The sequence below is a fragment of the Pleurodeles waltl genome, chromosome 9 (genome assembly GCF_031143425.1).
Source record: "Pleurodeles waltl isolate 20211129_DDA chromosome 9, aPleWal1.hap1.20221129, whole genome shotgun sequence".
Classification (NCBI taxonomy): domain Eukaryota; kingdom Metazoa; phylum Chordata; class Amphibia; order Caudata; family Salamandridae; genus Pleurodeles; species Pleurodeles waltl.
In genome coordinates, this window is record NC_090448.1 from 1,146,816,815 (window position 1) to 1,146,836,843 (window position 20,029).

The following is a 20,029-nucleotide window of genomic DNA, read 5'->3' on the forward strand; positions in this document are numbered from 1 at the left end:
TACATTTTTCCTTTCTATATTTTTGGTTCAGTGTCTTCATGTCCCATCAGTAAATTTGTATCACCTGCCATTTTAAAATTCTGATCTGATCACAAGTATCTCATCAGTGATAGCCCAGTGATGTTCTAGTTTTTATCACTTTTTTTATGCATGCAAGTGTGCATTGTCATTTAGTACATGACAGTCGTCCACTACTCACAATGATCCGGTAACCTGCTGTACTGTTGCCCTGCAATCTCCTTTATAATTCATCCCCTGTCATCCTTGTTTATCTATACTTGGTGCTTGTACAATGTTTATTTACTATCATCTTAGTTGAATTGTCTTAATTTCCATGTCTATAATCTTGAAAAGAAAAACACTGCTTATTCTGACAGTTGTGATTGGAGAGGTAGGAAAAGCTCTCCACCTAACTCCACAGCTTCTGTCATAGTCACGTACTATATACACTGAAACAAACACCTAATACTTTCAGGCTGGATAAAGCAACTCTGATGTTATTTAGATTTAACCATCATTTGGCCATTGACTCAGTTTTGTGCGAGTGACTCCGTTTTGTGCCCTGGGGCAGCTGCAGGGCAGCACAGGTGTTTTCCTGTACACAACTTGTTTTTCTCTTCACTAGCGAAGAGTCGGACAGTCCGGAACATATTATGTGGGATGCGGAGTTGATAAGAGTTCACAAGGCTGAGGCTGTTTTTTACCAAGGAATGTACAAATCTGTCTCAGAACAAACATTGGGAACCTGGCCTGCTTCTGTGGGTGTTTTGACGCAGATGGAGTACAGACAGCGTTTAATTTCATAACAGAGGGGAGGGGGTTGCTAGAACCTTGTTCTTGAGGTGTTTTAAGGTTTAAAAGACAGGGAGACCTGGCGCTTAGGTAGGAGCTTGCCTGTGGAGCGCTGCCCCGGATCTGATTTGTGATCCCAATCGGGCTCCTCTCTGACTGAATCAAGGGTTCCCAGTCGTGCTGGCGAGGATGATGCCAGCCCAATTGGTGAAGTATTTTAAATCTTGATTATTTAGCTCATGTATACATGCTCTGCATTTATCTTTGTACAAACACATGTTTTGCTGCAGTTGAGTTAAATGCTTATTCTCATGTATTTGCATGACTTTTATTTGATATTTTGGAAGTGCCTTAATTAATTCATTATTTAGACTAAGAGTGCTGAATTCTTTTGGCACCAGGTCCTCTTAGTTTAAGTAAAAGCAATGCAACAACGTTAGTCTTCTGGAAACCCCTGCCACTCCGAAAGCCCCTACACTTAGGTAACAAGAAAGAAGCAGGATGTCTAGTGGAACATCAAAGTGGATACCACAAAAAAGACACCCATTTAATGTAGATCATGGGAAGAGGAGGATGGCGTTTAAACTTACAGCTGCTCGGAGCTGGTGTAGCCCCTAACTAAACGCAACATTTGTATTAGCTTTCTTACTAATGGCAGTCTGGATCAATGGTTTGCTAAGGCCAGCTGAGTGTCCTGTGAGAAGTAGTAGTTGTATTCATGCTGGAGAGCAAAGCAGCATGTCCGGTTGCCAGAAGATGGCACTCAAGAGCTGAGTACACTGTTTGAGTAAGTGATCCTTCTAGAGCAGCGCAAGATGGAGCCCATGGTCTGGAAATAAACACCAGGTATCCACCAGTGAACTGAGGACTTCCCTGCAGCAGAGAAAAAAGGTGCCAGGTGAACAGCCCCTAGGGACAGGAAGGCTAGGAATATCTGCTTGCAGACCTGGATAGCAAAAGTTAGTCTACCAGCTAGATTACAAATAAGTGATAAAATTAAAGCAAAAAATGAAAGGAATATAAGTGTTTACTCCAAACAAAAGGAAGACTTAAGTGCATTTTAATGGCCTGGACATTCGCTAATGCCTAAAATGCAACAAGCGAAGCTCAAGCCAGATATCCACAGCAGCACAACTGTATGGGATGTCCTTTTTAAATGCTCATAAACATTATACAATAACTGGAAAGATTGTGAAGTAATCCACAGGCACTGAACATCTCTAAGCCTCTACTGAAAGCGAGAAAACACCTATTGGCAGATTTAGTAGGAATGAAGAGGTCTCGCAAACAATCCCAGATGGAAAACATAAGAAGATACAGGAGCAGACCTGTATACAGTGAAGGCTTTCAGTACAAACCTTATGTGCAAAAATGGCCTAAAGACTTAACGTAGTACGGGGCTTTACCAAAGAAGTCAACCAGTGTTGTCTCCAGTCTGTCAAGAAGTGCCCAGCCTGAAAGTAAGCTGGAATGTCTCCGGTTTCATATGAGTGAAATTCAGGACAAATGTGTTACAGGACAGATCAAGAATAGGCAATATGTGCCTGAGGTATGGCAACGGTAGAACTGAGAAACAAGATATATCAGGCTTTGTACAAAATTACCACACAGAGCTATTGAAGAAGTAAACAGACATTGTGGGAATAGAGAAGACACATAGTTCAAAAACACATGAATAATTAAAGCAAAGTGACATTCTGGTAAAAAGGCCTTTTTTCTAGCATAAAGAAAATTAAACTACAGCCCAGGCACCAATATGTTAGGCTTAGAGGTGCAGCTTTCCTAACACTGGTCATATCAAACTCTAAAAGAGAAGAGAATTAGTGAGGTTATAGCACGATTCCTGAAAAGGAAGATGAACTATAGGTGGTTGTTCCCAATGTTGATGCCTACTAAATGATAGGGTAGGGTGAATCTGGTCTAGGGTTGCCTGTAGTCCCCTGTGTAGGGGGCCTCATCTAGCACTTCAGGACAGACTGTACACATGGGAAGCAGGGTTGGTACTCATTTGCATTAGGTAGGCCTTTCTGTAGAGTGGCATGGTAGGTGCAAAACGATAGGCTGAAATGCGGGCCAAGCGACTGCCTGTGGCTGAGATTCATCCAAGAATTCCATCCATCACCTTGTTGTTGCAGTTGTCCTTTAATGGCATTCTTCTTGGAATGAGATAGTCATCTTTGGCATAATTTGCCAACAATGTATAAAGGCATATTTATCTGGGATTATATATTGGATTTGGGATCAGGTTTGTTTGTTAATGGACCAGGAGCTTTAGACAGAAATCTGTGGATATGAATCAGACCTGTCACCCCTACTAAAATAAGATAGCCTTTTCCAGAACTTTTTAGGTCTATTTATGGGCGGAGTCTGATATTATTCCCACTGTGTGTAGTTATATACTTCTTAAATGCTGTTCAATTCAAGAATGTAATGATGTCTATAATAATGATTAAAATAGCCGCTCCTGATTTCCTGTGTTTAAATGGGGATCCTCATTGTCCAAAGAGCTTTATGAGCACAAATCATTAATTAATTGATTCATTATGGCTGTAGAGTAGGGAGAAGATGTGTTGATCTACTCCGGATCTTAATGGAGGTCTGCTGAACAGAATCTACCACATGGTGTTTTTGTTATGATCAATCAACACTTTCTAGTCTCACTTTGCACCAGAAGTGCTGTCCGAGAACCCTCTACCGCTTGAACAGGTGCAGGTGGTCTATACAAAGGTCCAAGGACTTGCTTGTCACTGATATTTTCCAGGACTAGTTCATCAGCAGCTTTAGTAACTCTACCTTTGTTAGAGTTCTTTACGAACAATTTAGCTCTAGTTTCTTGGGCAGTCTGTAATCTATTCAGCTGTGACTTGGAGTTACGTGCTTTCACTTTTGACTCTGCCACCTTTCTAAAGGAATCAAGATCCGGCGCACACATTGATAGTCCATGCGGAATTTCGTACGGGATGTGACCACCTAATAGTCCTCCAGGCAAAATATTTAGAGCCCTCTGAATCCCATACAGGCTATGGTCATGTCAACCCTATATCCAATATGTTACCAGTCAAGGCTTTTTTAAGCATACCATTGTTTGCTTTCAGGCAGAACACCTGCAAATGTAGCAGTCATATTCCAAATGCAGACATAAATGCCTTAGCAGCAAAAGCATGACCATTGCCTGAATGAAAGATATGGATTGCTCCCGTTGCAATTAGGCACTGCAAGCCTTTGATGCTTGAGCAGTGGCATTTTTTGTGACTAAACAGAAAGGAATGTAGCACATAAATCAACCTCTACCAACATGTACTTATATCGATGGACACTCTGTAATGGACTGACATGTCAAGAAAAATTACCCTAAATGGTTTGGTGGAAATAGTGAGAGGCGAACACACTTGTCTTACAACAGTTGAATGTGTTGTTTGTTGAAAGTAGTTGCTTTGCTGCTATTTTTAGTAAGTTCTAGTAAGCATGACTATTATGGCAGTCCGATTGACGTACTGCCATAATAGTGACAATCCTAGGCTTACACCTCCCATGGAGCCCTTCCTACTACTGGGGATGGGCGACCTGATTGTTTAGTGACCTTTTGGACAGTACGCTTCAATGTAAGTGACTGCTTTGGATTAGTCTGACGATTTGTTTGACTTTTTGTATTAAAATAGATTTTGATAGGATATTCTCCCCTAGATTTTTTGATACAGGAGAAGTTTATAATCATTATTGGTCCTGAAGAAGCGTCACCGGATCAGCCGTGAGCACCAGACGCGAAACATGTTGACCAATCTTTAGAGGTCCAGTGAAAGTTTCCACCCCTTTCCTTTTGAAAGTGTTTAAGCATTATCTCTCGATTTATCACTTTCTTATTACAGTTTTTAATCTTGGTCTGTATCCTTTGTTGATTATTAAACAGTAATTCCTGACAGGGTACTGAACCAATTTTATTTTTCTCTCCTGCCATTAGCCTGCCAGTAGGTATCAATTTTCCATTTTCTCTTAAAGATCTCCGGCAAAGAGCCCCCTTATGGGGAGCCTGTCAGACAATGCAGTGCCGGTCTGACGAGGAGCACCCCAATGATGAAGCATGACATCCTAACGGATGTGTGAGAGCTCCTGCTCCTGCTCCTACTCAACAGGTTTACCTTCCTAGACATTTATTTGCATGGTCTAGTGAAGAAATTGTAAATTCTGTTGTCTTGTCTTTTTTTTAAATAAATCTTACAGATGTCAGCCAAATTTGTTGAGCTTTGTAAAATGCAACATCATATACTTTGCAATCTTTTTCTTTCTCATACTTAGAGTGTTGCTATGTGAAGGGGGGGTCTAAATATTGTCTACTATAAAGTATTTTTCACTGTCAATTTATGGTCCTTTGATAGGTAAAGCTCCTGATGGATTTGCTATTTATGCCTTGATCGTAAGCGATAATTTTGAAAATGGAGTCCCTGTATGTACATTTATTACAAGTGAAGATACCGAGGACTCAATTTCTGCGTGTCTTCATGAACTGAAGATGGCCAGCCCCAGCACCTTGCCAAGGTAAATCTCTTGTAGGGTTACACATCAATGTCTTTCTTAATGATTCAGCACAGTAACAATGAAGAACCTTTCCCATGGCTTCCACAGGCCTCGGCTTAGTAACAGAATTTAACCAAAAGTTACAATTTGAGATTTTCTTCAAAGGGGAAAGCTGAGCAGAGGAAGGGAAGAGTAGAAAAGATGACCGAGGGTGATCACAAGAGAGGGAGGATAAGTAAGACAGTACACAATAGCTGAAAGATGGGAGAGAGGAGTATGTGAGGGAAGAGAAAAAAGGGGAGGAAATGTAGGGAAGAATGCAAAATTGGAGCAAGGTGTTAAGAAGCAGTGAAAGAGACAGAAGGGAGAGGTGGTGACTGATAAAGAACGTGAAAAAAAATGGTTCTCAAAAGATGGCAACTAAAGAAGGTGCGAGAAAATAGGTGATGAGTAAGCAGGGAAGGAGGAGGGTGCACTCAGCTGAAACAATGGGGTTAAATACAACTGATGCTATGTGCTACGGGTTCCGGACAAGCAAGGGCTTTGTGTTTCATGATATGGCAGTGCTCTGTCTCATGACAAGGGAGCGTTTGAGAATTTAGGTTTTCCTCTGCGCAGCACGTGATTTGGTCATCAAGATATTGAAGATCCCCATTTCAGTGGCAGCAAAACTAGAGATACTAGTAATCGGGGCTGAGCAGACCCTTCCAATACACCAAACATTGCTGGTGATCTAGGCCCAGTAATGGTGAGGAGGTAAGATATAGTGCAAATGTGGTGGTGATGGGGCCTGGGGTACAGGCTGCTCCTAGAATTGAGACCGGGACACAAACCTGGGCTGGTGTATGAAAGCTGAGGCTGACACTCAAATCTGATACATTGTGGGGCCACTAGAACCATTAGCACAACCTTGCTTGATTTGATTTCAGATATTTTTTTGTCTCCAGTGTCAGTATTGAGTGACATGGAATTATTAGCCTGAATTCTTTTCTTTGCAATATTTCCCATGTCATGGTTCAAATCTGTGATCATTGCTGTAACGATTATGCTGTGGTAGTTGGTTTATTTTATGTGTAGTTCGTATCTTTGTTTTTTACTTACAACTAATACAAATTGTTTAAAAAATAGGTAAGTTACAGCTGCTAATATTGTTAACAATTTGTGTTTGCACATGTCCCTTCTTCTGGCGTTTATTTAACTTAGAGTACCTGCAAACAATAGTAGCGCTGCATTGTAAGCAACGTGATCGGCTGAGCAAATCCCCACTTTCCACGCAGGATGCCAGTAGATATTGGTATGTCGCAATTGGTTGGTACTCGGTATCGACAAAACAGTGTTTCTACTAATGCTTAAGGATAATTCACTGGGTTTCAAGCAAAGAGGCAAACACCCAATTCATAAATATGCTCTTTCCCATTTTGATGTTGCGAGACTTGTTTGTGTCACTGCTCTTTTCATGCAATTTTTAAATCTCATGTACTGAAACAATTTTCTCATCTAGTGCATTTATGATAGACAAAGAAGTTAAATATATTGGCGCCATTCAGAAAATCTACCCAACATCCAGAATTCTGATCTGCTGGTTTCATGTTCTGCAGGTAATTGTGGTGTTTTTATATTGAACATTTCAGCTTAATGAGAATCGAATGACTAGGTGTTGTACACTGTAGACAACAGAAATCCATTGCTAGTATTTTTGCATGATGTTTTTGGTTTTAAAGGTATTATATTGTGCCCTTTCTTTAAGAAGAAAGAAAAAAATGTGTGGCCTTACATATATTTGTCATCTACTGCAGTTTCATAAGAGTATCACATGTACAATGGAAATTTCCCATCTTATTAGTAAGCCTGTTACAATGCAAAGTATAACATGTACATAGTTTCCGGGCTGTGGCAAGCATGTAGTCCCATTCCATCCTGTTAAAGGCCTTTTCAGCATCCAGCGACAGTGCCAAGGCCTCTTTCGGTAAGTCTGCTGCTAGCCAGACCACATGAGCTAACGTGCGTCGATGGTTGCAAGTAGAGTGGCTTGGGACAAACCCTACTTGCAAATGGTGAATAAGAGAAGGGAGGACTGAGCCAGTATCTTGACAGCCCCATTGAGCAGGGATATGGGGGATAACTGCCATAAAGAAGAGGGTGCTTTCCTGGTTTGGGAAGGACTGAAATCAGTGCCATATTGGATAGTAAACCCCAAGAGCCCATACTATCAGCCTCAGTGAAGGCCTCATGGATATGGCTGTACGATTCCTCTTCAGCACAGATCAGTTGTGCAGGGATATGGGGCGATAACTGACACAAAGAAGAGATTGCTTTCCTGGTTTGGGAAGGACCAAAATCAGTGTCCTATTGCATAGTAAACTCAAGGAGCCCGTACTGTCAGCGAAGGTCTCATGGATATGGCTCTGCGATTCCCCCTCGGTGTAGGTCAATAGTGAGGGCTTTCTTTCTGATCCCTTCCTGGTCCACAGGGGTACTGCTATATCTCCCTGCTGTGGAACCTTTTTGCGGCATCCCAGCGCTATTCGGACTGGATCATAGGTATCCCCACGCCCAGAGGCCCCTCCCCACTGTATCAACATGCAGATAAAATTTTACTTTATCGTCCTTACCCTCCTCCATCCCTGTGGTGCTCAAGATCATTGACACTTTTGCAGCACTATCTGACTACAAGATGAGCTGGGAAAAGAGCGAGGCCTTGCTGCTGTCACAAATCGCCTAATGTACCACCATTGCTGCTTATCCATTCTAGTGTAAGAATTCCCACCTTAGTTATCTGTGCATCCTAGTTAACAGGAGGCTGGAGCACATGGTAGTGGATAACCTGGACCCACTTATGGAGCGAATGTGATTGGACTTCGCGAAGTTCCACCTGAATTGCTCTCACTGGGGAAGACTCAAGCGGTGAAAATGGATACCCTCCCTTGAATCACATATGTGTTGTGCATGCTTCCCCAATTAATACCCCTCTCATTACTCCATCAGATATTGACAAGACCATTAAGGCCTTCATCTGGGCTTCAGTGAGACCTCACCTGGCAATTCGAAAGATTATTGCCTATAGATCAGCAGGGGTACTGAGCCTGCCTCTGTAGAGCATTACGTTTTAGCCTGAACTTTGGCACGTTTAGTGTACATATACCCCTGGATCTAAGACTCCCTTTTATGGGTTGCCATCAAACGCAGACACCAGGAGGCCTCGTCAGCACTACAGGCCATCTATCTCCTGGCCCCACTGCCTCCAGAACCCCCAATCCTACGCTGAAAGCCATGTACACCACCTGGATACAGGCCTACAAGCTATTTTCAGTGGATGTGCGCCTCCATGACAAAGCTCCCCTCTGGAACTATACTGGTATTTGCATACATGGGTACATGCTTGACTGGGGCCTCTGTTGCAGAGCTGGGATTCTAACCCTCACACACCTGATTTTCGGTGGTGGATTCAAGCCCTTTGAGATGCTACGGAACAAATTTGGCCTGCTGCATACTCATCAATGGTGCCATACACAACTACGTCATTGCTTACTGAGCAAATTGGGTCCCCAACCCTGGACCATCCACTGTTCTCCGGTGCTCTCTTATCTTAACACCTGGGGTCAGTTTAAAGGCGTCATGTCTGGATTCTACAATCTCTTGATTCACCACCTCTACTCCCAGCCACAATTGGCTAGCCTCAGGATGACCTGGCAGGCTCGCCTGCAATTGGACTATGATGAGGAGGATTGGGCAGATCTCTTAGAGGCCCAGGAACAGGGAGTTGGGGGAAGCACAGATGAAACTCAGTCTTTTTAAGATTCTTCAGTGCTGGCACTGGACCCCAGCACTGCTTCAGGTTGCAGGGTTGTTCCCTCAATCTGCCTGCTGGTGATGCGAGCACGTGCCATGTGATATAGTTCATATATTACTCGATTGTCCTATCATTTATCCCTTCTGTACAGCATGGGAGTCTATCCTCCCAGGAATCTATGGATTCGCCCTTGTCACTTCCGGACCCCCTAATTCTCCATGACCTATCGGACCTGTCTGAGCTCACCCACCGTGCTAGTTGCCTGCTCGTCATTGCCTCTAAAACTGCAAAGATCTGTATTCTGCAACATTGGCCTTCTCTACAACTGCTGTTGCATGAGGAATGGCTTGCAGAGATGTACAAGAATGGGTCTTATGAAGAGGTAATTTTCATATTTAACGGCCAAAGCAGATTTCTTCTGATGTGGTACCCCTTTCTGCAGGATGCCCACCCCCCACTTCGCCATGATTCTTAATTCTACCTCATTACAGTTGCTGCACGCAGACCCCTCACCCCCTTCAGCATTACTGTATCTGGGCTTCGCCTGGGCTGAACAGATTTCTCCCGTCCTCTCTTCCCTGCTTTGTAGTTTTGTCTTCCCTCCCTTTTTTTCTTTCTGCCCTTTTCGCCTTTTTTTCTTTATCTCCATTTATCCATCTATAGCTTATTTTCTCACCTCTCTCCATCTTTTGCTCCCTTTCGTATATTTTAATATTGTTTGGAATTGATGCATGTATTACAAACAGCATTTGTATTCCCAATAAGGGGTTATGCTAGACTTGTACATAGCAACCAACTAGTAAACTTAGCAGGTGAGAGAGAATTGCAGTCCAGGGCGCATAAAGTCTGATCAGTTGCTTTAATCATTCATAGTGCACAGAGATAAAGCCCCACGTTTATTGAGGTAATTTGTGGAACTCTCATATAGAAATCCATTGCTACTAACCTAAATTGTTTGACTTGTGTATGGATACTTCATCCACACCCTCCCTTGTGCACCTTAGTATTAATGGTTTAATAATATAAGGATGTTATAAGCATGTACAGTTAGTCTTATTTCTTCTGCTAACCACTTTTCACTGCTACTTTGTATGTTTCCATCCATGCATCGGTCAACTAATTCAAACTTGCCTTATGGAACAGACAATCATCTGAATGGCTTTATAAAGACCAGCCTAACAATTCTCTTTCTGTCAATAAAGCTGGATCAGTTAACTTCAACAAATGTTACCTTATTCTCCGAGTACTGTTGGCATCACTAGTAGCTTCCATTCGGTGCCTGGATTCTCAGTAGGATTAATTACAAGCATAACGCCCTGTGGTTGGTTATACTGTGGCCACATTAAGCTAAAACGCTACTCTGTTTAAGGCGGACTTTCAGTGTAGGTCTTTCTTTATATCTAATGGTCCACGCTTGGTCTTCCAAGCAGCAGTTGATTTACATTTAAGGACGTTGCAAAGCCACTGTCTTTGATGGCTAACAATATTCCACATCAGCATGAGTCTAACCCAAACTATAATATTTAATTGTGATCCTAGACTGACAAAAATAGTTGTAAGTTCTCTTCCAGGGGATCCTCATCAAAGTCATAAACATTGAATATTCCCGCCCTTGTGCGGGGACCCCGGAGCATATATAAAATATATACACATTATACATGTGTAACAAACAGTCATGCAGGCTATCATGTTAAAAACAGGCTAAAATGCTTTATTTCTATGAAGTTTTTTTTTTTTTTATTTTTTTTTTTTAAATACTACAATAGAGCATAAATAAGTACCCAAGCTCCTAAAACTAGGCTTGGGGAAGTAAGCAGTAGCAAACTCTAGTGAAAAAATAGAGAAAACTGCATTGAAAAACAATGAAGCATTCTTAGCCAATAGGCTGCATGTAGGTTAACACAGGAGAACCACAAAAACTTTGGCACTGTGCCTTTAAGACCCTGAGCACCTCCAGTATCCCACCATGCCTCAGGGGTGAAGGAAAGGTGACAGTTGGTTCACAGTTAGGTCAGTTCTTTTTTCCGGCTCCTTCTGAGAGGATCCTGGAGCATTGAGCTCTCAGTTTTTCTGAGTTTTCCTCAGAAAAATTCTTTAAAAAAGCGTTTTTTCACTTTTCACTCGACAAATAACATCTTTGTCTGAGCTGGGAAGGTTTTTTCTGACAGAAAAATGCCTTCTCTTTTTGTCAAATGCCCTGCTTGTGGGAAGAAGAAGGCCCAGTCAGATCCCCACTCTCTGTGCATAGTGTGCCTGCCTCAGAGTCACTGCCCTGACACTTGTCAGTACTGTAAGAACATGTCTAGGAGGACTCTGAAAGACAGAGAGAAGATCCGACTTCATGGGCTTCAGGAGAGGAAAAGAACATCGTCCTCCTCGCTCCCCAGGCATCCAGAAGGCCATTCTCAGGAGAGAATGGCCCGGTCGACGTCGACAGGTAGGAAAATACCTGTTTGTTCACCGTCGACGTCGTCGCTACCACCGTCCCACCGGCATAGATCGCCGTCGACGGCGACGCACCCGACGTCGAAGGGAACGGCGTCGAGGGAACATCAGAGCAGGGGCAGGTCTCCGTCGACGGCAGCCCGCCGATCGACGTCGAGCCACCGCCGGCATGCCCGGTCGCCGCCAAAGGCTGTGCGCCCCCCGACGTCAGGACACACGACGTCGAGATCTCCACGACGGCACGGCAAACATCCGCCGTCAACCTCCCATCGCTCCACGTCGAGGCACACGACGGCGAGCAGGTCGAGGTCCAAGGAACGCCGTTCGACGTCAAGGCACTCAACGTCGAGGCAATCAACGTCGAGGCAGGACCAACCGACTGGGCGTCCTTCGACGTCGAAACAGCCATCGACGTCGACGCAGGTCTTACCTGTCCAACAGGGAGCAGAACATCGCCCCTCGCCAGACAAGGCTCAGTCTCCAGTGGTCTCCATACCGAGCGACTCTTCTCGGTCAAGAGCATCTCCTGGGCATGTCTCGCCCATCAACCTATCTCCGAGATGGCTGGAGAGCCTCAACAGACCAGCGGCCTACCCAGATTCGCAATATTCGCGAATGTATTCACCCACTGCCTCCCCGCCAAGAACGCCATCGCCGACAGCCGGGGCAGAACGGGCTCGTTCAGCTCCTCGACAGCCGACCGCGAGGACTAGGCGCTCGGCTACAGCGTCCCGCAGCAGATCTCGCTCTCAACGGAGATCCAGGTCGCGCTCAAGAAGATCACCCTCTTGGTCTTCATCAGGTTCTTCTGTCAGGCGTTACTCACCTACTCTTACAGATTCACCACCTGCTAGAGTCTCACCAGTGGATGACATAACCACTTTCAACGAGGTGTTACTAAGAGGAGCACAGAAACTCAATATAGAGGTTCCAGAACCATCTACCTCCTCTTCAATCATATTTGAGACACTACAACAGAGATCAGCGTCGAAAAAGTTGCTGCCTCTAGTGCCTGGTTTGTTGCAGCCGACCATGGACACTTTTCTGGCCCCAGCCTCGCTTAAGTCTGCCCCGGCTCGGATTCTTAAAAAGTACAAGGCTCCAGAGCAAGACCCTTTATTCCTTAGGAAGGATCCGCCACCAGACTCAGTGATCATAGCTGCCGCCCGAAAGACCCACTCGGTGGCATCTTCATCCACAGTACCCCCGGATAAAGAGAGCAGGCATTTAGACTCTCTGGGAAGAAAGATGTGCGGGACAGCGGCTTCAGCAATGAAGGTCTCTAGTGCGTCTGCGCTCCTGGGCAGGTACGATCGTTCTCTGTGGGATTCCCTCAGTAGATTTACGGAAAAACTGCCCAGAGAAGACAGGCAAGATTTCCAAGAGATTCTACAGGAAGGATGCCTGGTATCTAACCAAGTTATCAGCGCGGCAGCGGATGGGGCGGATTTGGCGGCTCATGGGTACGCACATGGTATCTGTGCGAGGAGATCTTCCTGGCTGAGGCTCACTGGCTTGAAACAGGAGGCACAACAACGTATCCTGAATCTCCCATTTGCCGGGAATTCTCTATTCGGTGCCCATGCAGACGAAGAGATGGCCCGCATGAAGACCGAGGTGGATACCATGAAGGCGGTAGGCCTCGAAAGAAGGAAAGATTTCAGGCGGAGGTACAGACCGTATGATAGACGCCCTTTCCAACAGAGGGTTCAAACCCCTCATTGGTCGCAAAGGTCTCAGCAACGACAGGGACGCCCTCTGTTTCAGCGAAGAAACACAAGGGAGCGAGGGTCAAGTAGACCTCAACAGTCCACTCCAAAAGCACCCACTAAGCAATGAAGTCTCGCTTCCCTCGACACTGTACACCACTCCGGTGGGGGGAAGTATTATTGCTCATCTTCACGAGTGGCACTCTATCACAAGAGACAAATGGGTGCTCAATATTGTCGAACATGGCTATTCTCTCCTTTTCAAGCAGCCTCCACCACACTTGCCACCAACCAAACACAATCCGGCTCATCTCACCTTGCTACGCAAGGAGGCTCTCGCCCTCCTAAGAAAGAATGCCATAGAAAGGGTTCCACCTGCCCACAGAGGAAAGGGGGTCTACTCCCGTTACTTTCTAGTAGCAAAGAAGGGTCAAGAGGGCGTTTTCAGGCCAATCCTGGATCTAAGACTGCTGAACAAATACATAAGAAAGCAGAAGTTCAGAATGCTAGCGCTTCACCAAATTTTCCCTCAACTGCATCAGGGAGACTGGATGTGCTCCATCGACCTGCAGGATGCATATTTCCACATCCCAATAGCTCCAAAGCATCGAAAATTCCTGCGCTTTCGAGTAGCGTTACAGCATTACCAGTTCAGGGTTCTACCCTTTGGCCTGAAATCTGCTCCAAGAGTTTTCTCGAAATGTATGGCAGTGGTGGCGGCGCATCTACGAAGACAAAGGATATACATATATCCATACCTAGACGACTGGCTACTAAAGGCTTCTTCTCCGGAGCAGGCGAGAAGCCATCGGGACATTGTACTAGGAGTTTGCGAAGCTCTAGGTCTTCAGGTCAATTACCAGAAGTCAACCTTGACTCCATCGCAGAGTCTTCACTACCTAGGAGCTATCATAAACACAGAACTACAAAAAGTGTATCCTTCGGAGGAACGACTGTCCTCAATAAACATGAAGTGCCAGGACCTGTTGAGAGCCAGCGCACCTACGGCACGTCAGGTGACATCACTACTGGGCTCCATGGCATCGTGCATCTTTATTGTCCCAAATGCCAGACTCCACATGAGACCCCTCCAAGAGGCATTGGAGGCCAATTGGAGCCAAAGAACAGGTCGCTGGGAAGACACAATGCGGCTACCGGAGGTAGCGCTGCAGTCATTGAGATGGTGGATGCACAGACCTCACCTGTCAGTGGGCGCTCCGTTTCACCAGGTACTTCCATCCGACACTCTGGTAACGGATGCGTCTCTTCAGGGATGGGGGGCTCATCTGGGTCCTTTTCAAGCGCAGGGTCTGTGGTCAGACAAGGAGAAGCAGTACCACATCAATCTGCTAGAACTCAGAGCGGTCCATCTGGCTCTCAAGTCTTTCACACCGCTAATTCAGGGGAAAACTCTATTGATACAGACGGACAATACAACCACGATGTATTACTTGAACAAACAAGGGGGAACGAGATCCCTACCCCTTTCACGAGAGTCCCAAGCGATATGGCATTGGCTCCTGGCCAGAGGAATGTCAATCACAGCAGTTCACCTGCCAGGTCAGCAGAACGTAGAAGCAGACTTTCTAAGCAGACACCTGGAGGACGTTCACGATTGGGTCCTGCACGACGAAGTCGCAGAATACATCTTCGCGCAATGGGGTCGGCCTCAACTGGACCTCTTCGCAGACGATGTAAACAGGAAATGCCCAGACTTCGCATCCAGGTTCTACCGTCCAGGATCTCGAGGGAATGCCCTGTTGATCGACTGGTCAGGGACATTTCTTTACGCTTTTCCTCCGATTCCCCTCATTCCGGCAGTGATCAGCAAACTTTACGGATCCAGGACCAGAATGATTCTTATAGCGCCACAATGGCCTCGACAATTCTGGTACACGGATCTCCTCAACCTGTCGGAAAAACCTCACAGGAGGCTGCCGTGCAGACCGGATCTTCTGAGCAGAATGGAGGGCAGGATTCTGCATCCCAACCTACCCTCTCTGAGCTTAACAGCATGGCTCCTGAATTCCTGCACAGGGATGTGGAATTCCTATCGCCCGACGCCCGGGACATCTTGTTTGGGGTCAAGGGCTACAAGTTTTTATGTTTACTTTGTCCTTGGGACAAGTAGGCCCAACCCCCTGCAGCACAAACCCTTTGGCTGCCTGATTACAGAGAGTGGAACTCTCTGCAGTTGAGTTAATGTGTTTCCAAAAGTTAATGCTGTTCGAACTTGTATTTATGGTTCATTATTTGAAAGTCATCATTATTAGGGTGAGTGCTGTAAATAAATGTTTTAAGGTCACACTTCACAACTGACGTTGGTTCCAGTACAAAAAAAAAAAAAACGTGTATACACATGTTTGAAAAGTTTAGGCTATGAGGCTAAGTTTAATGCTCCCAGAATGCTCTCTGATTATATGTAAATGAAGTGTCATTTAGTAAAATGTGTTGATGCATGCTAGTATTTCCCAAAAATATTTCTAATGGAAAATCAGTGTAACCATTTTCAACACGATTATGGGAAGCATGAAAATAAACAAACACTGACAAAGGCAACTGATCTGACATATTTTTATAAGTCTTTTAGTTTCATCAATGCGTGTCTTGTTTTGACATGGCTTTTGTAACACTTTATTGTTGTGGGAGCTACCAGGCCCTCAACATTGTAACAAACACTGGCAAACCCCCCCAAAAAAGTTTTTGAACTCTCTAAAAGCACACCAGTGGCATAACAAAGGCCCCGCAGCCGCCCTCCAGGGGGCCCCTTCAGCACAGCACCTGCCCTGAGTGAGTCTGGAGAGGGGGCTCCTCCATGTTCTTTACAAAGGGGCACCCTCCAGTTTCGTTACGTCACTGATTGCCACTGTAGCTCCTGACACTGAACAAAACTACTTTGTGTGCCAATATGCTCCTTGTGGAAGAGCAGAATGCGATCGCTCACAGTAAAGCCGGCCGAAAGAGAGAGAAATAGAAGTTTAATAAAAACAAAATGTCTTTGTTAACACCAGACCTAATTAGGGACCAAGACCCACATGCAAAAAGCACACTGCGATGCACAAACCCAGTTTTGCGATTCAGTAACCTGGTTACCGAATCGCAAAACGGGTTTGCGACTCGCAATTAGTAAGGGGTGTTCCCTTCCTAATTGCGACTCGCAGTGCAATGTAGGATTGTTTTGTGACCGCGAACGCGGGCGCAAACCAATCGCAGTTTGCACCCATTTCAAATGGGTGCTAACACTTTCGCAAAAGGGAAGGGATCCCCATGGGACCCCTTCCCCATTGTGAATGTCACTGTAAACATTTTTTCAGAGCAGGCAGTGGTCCTGTGGACCACTGCCTGCTCTGAAAAAATGAAACGAAAACGTTTCATTTTTCATTTTTGTTATGCATCTCATTTTCCTTTAAGGAAAACGGGCTGCATTACAAAAAAAATAACTGCTTTATTGAAAAGCAGTCACAGACCTGGTGGTCTGCTGTCTCCAGCAGGCCACCATCCCTGTGAGGGCCGCCATTCGCGAGGGGGTCGCAAATTGCGACCCACCTCATGATTATTCATGAGGTGGGCATTTGCGAAGCCCTTGCGAATCACAGATGGTGTCAGGGACACCATCCTACATTCGGATTTGCGACTCGCAATTTGTAGGTCGCAAATCTGAACCTACCTACATGTGGCCCCAAATTCTTAAAGAAAGTCACAAAAGTGCACCCATGGTATATGTTGTACCCTATAAAATATTTGTGAACTGTATTTTAGCATGGGTAAATACGATGTGTAGATTTGCTCATGTAAAAATCTATTGAGCATTTGCAAGTTCATTTTCCCTCCAGCCACTTTCTTCCCAACCCTGGAACAAGTTCTAATTCTGCCATTGTCAGGAGTAAATGTCCAACCTTTCTTATTATGGGAAAATATTAGAGAGAAGCTGGTAAAAATCTTTAAAACATGCAGGTTAGTAGGTTTGCAGACTCAAAGGCATTCCAGCCCTAGAACTGTTGCTTACTGCTTCCTCCAGCCCCAGTATGCAGATCTGCAGAAAGGTGGCAAAATAAGGAAATTGTTACAGTAGGGATTGAAACTGCAAGTATTTAAGCCCTACTATGGTAGTAGCCCTGACATAATCAGAGAGGCTATTATCAGAGCACTTACATAATGAGATTGCTGCCATAATTTGTCGCCACACTACATGGCACCAAAGGGACAAGTAGATCTTTTTACAGGACAAGTAGATTTGAGAAGCAACCTGTCCACTGGACAAGTAGATATTTTAATAAATTCCACACCCCTGCCTGCAGTATGGGCACCTAGGACTCTCGCAGGAGTGCATGAACATCTTGAAAGAGTCCAAACGGCCTTCCACGCGGCGTTCCTACGCTTTTAAGTGGAAGAGATTCTACATATGGTGCTGTCAGCAAGGCCATAATCCCATACGGGCGCAGGAGGACGTCATACTGTCCTATTTGCTTCACCTAGCGAAATCCGGTCTGCAGGTATCATCTATTAAGGTACATTTGTCTGCTATTACTGCCTATCGCAAGTCACCTTCTCAGGAATCCTTCTTTACGAAACCTGTAGTCAAGGATTTCTTAGAAGGTTTGAAGAAAGTTTTTCCGCCAATTCGGAGGCCTTCTCCTCCGTGGGAACTGAACATAGTCCTAGCAAAACTTATGGGCCCTCCTTTCGAGCCTATCCATAAGGCTTCCTTACAACACCTTACGTGGAAAACGGCTTTTCTGGTGGCCATTACTTCAGCGAGGAGGGTCAGTGAGATCCAGGCCTTGTCTGCAAAAGAACCGTACACGGTTTTTCATGACAATAGAGTAGTTCTGCGAACTCACCCATCTTTCCTTCCGAAGGTGGTGTCAGAATTCCATATTAATCAGACCATAACTTTACCGACGTTCTTTCCCAATCCGGAAACTCCGGCTGAGAAAGCATTGCACTCATTAGACTTGAAAAGAGTGCTGAAATTTTATCTGGACAAGACAAAATCGATTAGAAACTCTAACCGCTTGTTTGTGAACTATGGTCATTTAAGGACAGGAGAAGCAGCATCTAAGCGAACAATATCAAGATGGATAGTCTCTTGTATTGTTAATACTTACCAGCTAGCTAATAGACAATTGCTAGCGCGGCCTAGAGCGCATTCCACAAGGGGAAAAGCGGCTACAGCTGCTCTCCTTAACAATGTTCCTATATCTGAGATTTGTAAGGCTGCTACATGGAAGTCTGTACATACTTTTACAAGACATTATTGTTTAGACTCAGATGCAAGAGCGGATGCCCAAGTGGGGCAGGCCTCTCTAAGGAATTTATTTGCGTAAGACATGTCTATTCCTGCACTTCTATCGGACAGTCCGCTGGGTTTAGGGATGGGCTTGCTAATCTATTCAATGTTTATGACTATTGATGAGGATCCCCTGGAAGAGAAGGATAAGTTACTTACCTGTAAATCCTAGTTCTCTTCCAGGGGTATCCTCATCAAAGTCATAAACAACCCACCCTCCTCCCCGGACACACGTCTACTGGAAGTGCAGGACAGACAGTATTTTGATTCAATTATACAAATTGTCACCGTAAAAAGAACTGACCTAACTGTGAACCAACTGTCACCTTTCCTTCACCCCTGAGGCATGGTGGGATACTGGAGGTGCTCAGGGTCTTAAAGGCACAGTGCCAAAGTTTTTGTGGTTCTCCTGTGTTAACCTACATGCAGCCTATTGGCTAAGAATGCTTCATTGTTTTTCAATGCAGTTTTCTCTATTTTTTCACTAGAGTTTGCTACTGCTTACTTCCCCAAGCCTAGTTTTAGGAGCTTGGGTACTTATTTATGCTCTATTGTAGTATTTAAAAAAACAAAAAAAAAAAAAAAAAAAACTTCATAGAAATAAAGCATTTTAGCCTGTTTTTAACATGATAGCCTGCATGACTGTTTGTTACACATGTATAATGTGTATATATTTTATATATGCTCCGGGGTCCCCGCACAAGGGCGGGAATATTCAATGTTTATGACTTTGATGAGGATACCCCTGGAAGAGAACTAGGATTTACAGGTAAGTAACTTATCCTACTTCCTTACTTATCCATCTGTATCTAACAGCATGACGGTTTGCAATATGAAAGTAAACCATATGCTATCACTACAGGAAAGTTTATTAATGGTCATGGAGCAGTCCTCTTGTTCTTGGTTTGTCTGTGGATACTCCTCAAAGACCTTGGTTTTCCACAAATGGTTACTGTAAGCACTCAGATTTAGGGGGTTATTCTAACTTTGGAGGAGTGTTAATCCGTCCCAAAAGTGACGGTAAAGTGACAGATATACCACCAGCCGTATTACGAGTTCCATAGGATATAATGGACTCTTAATACGGCTGGTGGTAAATCCGTCACTTTTCCGTCACTTTTGGGACGGATTAACACCTCCTCCAAAGTTAGAATAACCCCCTTAGTGTTTACCACAGTCCATGGACACAAGAGTGGTTTACAGTGTACACGGAAGCCAGTGAGACACCGTATGGATTATAGTTGACGACCATCTCTGACAGTTATAGAAGATTTTGTATGGTCTTATAGGAAAGCTTAGAATAGGTAGGCTTTCAGGTTTCTTCTGAGTGCAGCATGAATTCCTTTGATTGTTAACGGTGTTGCAAAATATGGTAACCAAGAAGTTATGGTTCTTATCAGGAATGGAGTTCCACCGTATAGGAACCAAACACGAGAAGGCATGATTCCTGGGTTCAGAGTGTTTGTTTTTCTGACTTTGCGGCTCTCCAAT

The 20,029-nt window shown here is 44.6% G+C and overlaps 1 protein-coding gene across 1 annotated transcript in view; it reads left to right on the plus strand.

Annotated features, from left to right (window-relative positions):
- The window catches only part of LOC138260452 (uncharacterized), a 72,189-nt gene that overhangs the window by 25,566 nt on the left and 26,594 nt on the right, over positions 1 to 20,029 (plus strand). Inside the window, exons 6-7 of the mRNA XM_069208963.1 lie at positions 5,166 to 5,325; positions 6,806 to 6,902. Coding sequence (XP_069065064.1) covers positions 5,166 to 5,325; positions 6,806 to 6,902 — 257 coding nt within the window. The remainder of the gene's footprint in view (positions 1 to 5,165; positions 5,326 to 6,805; positions 6,903 to 20,029) is intronic.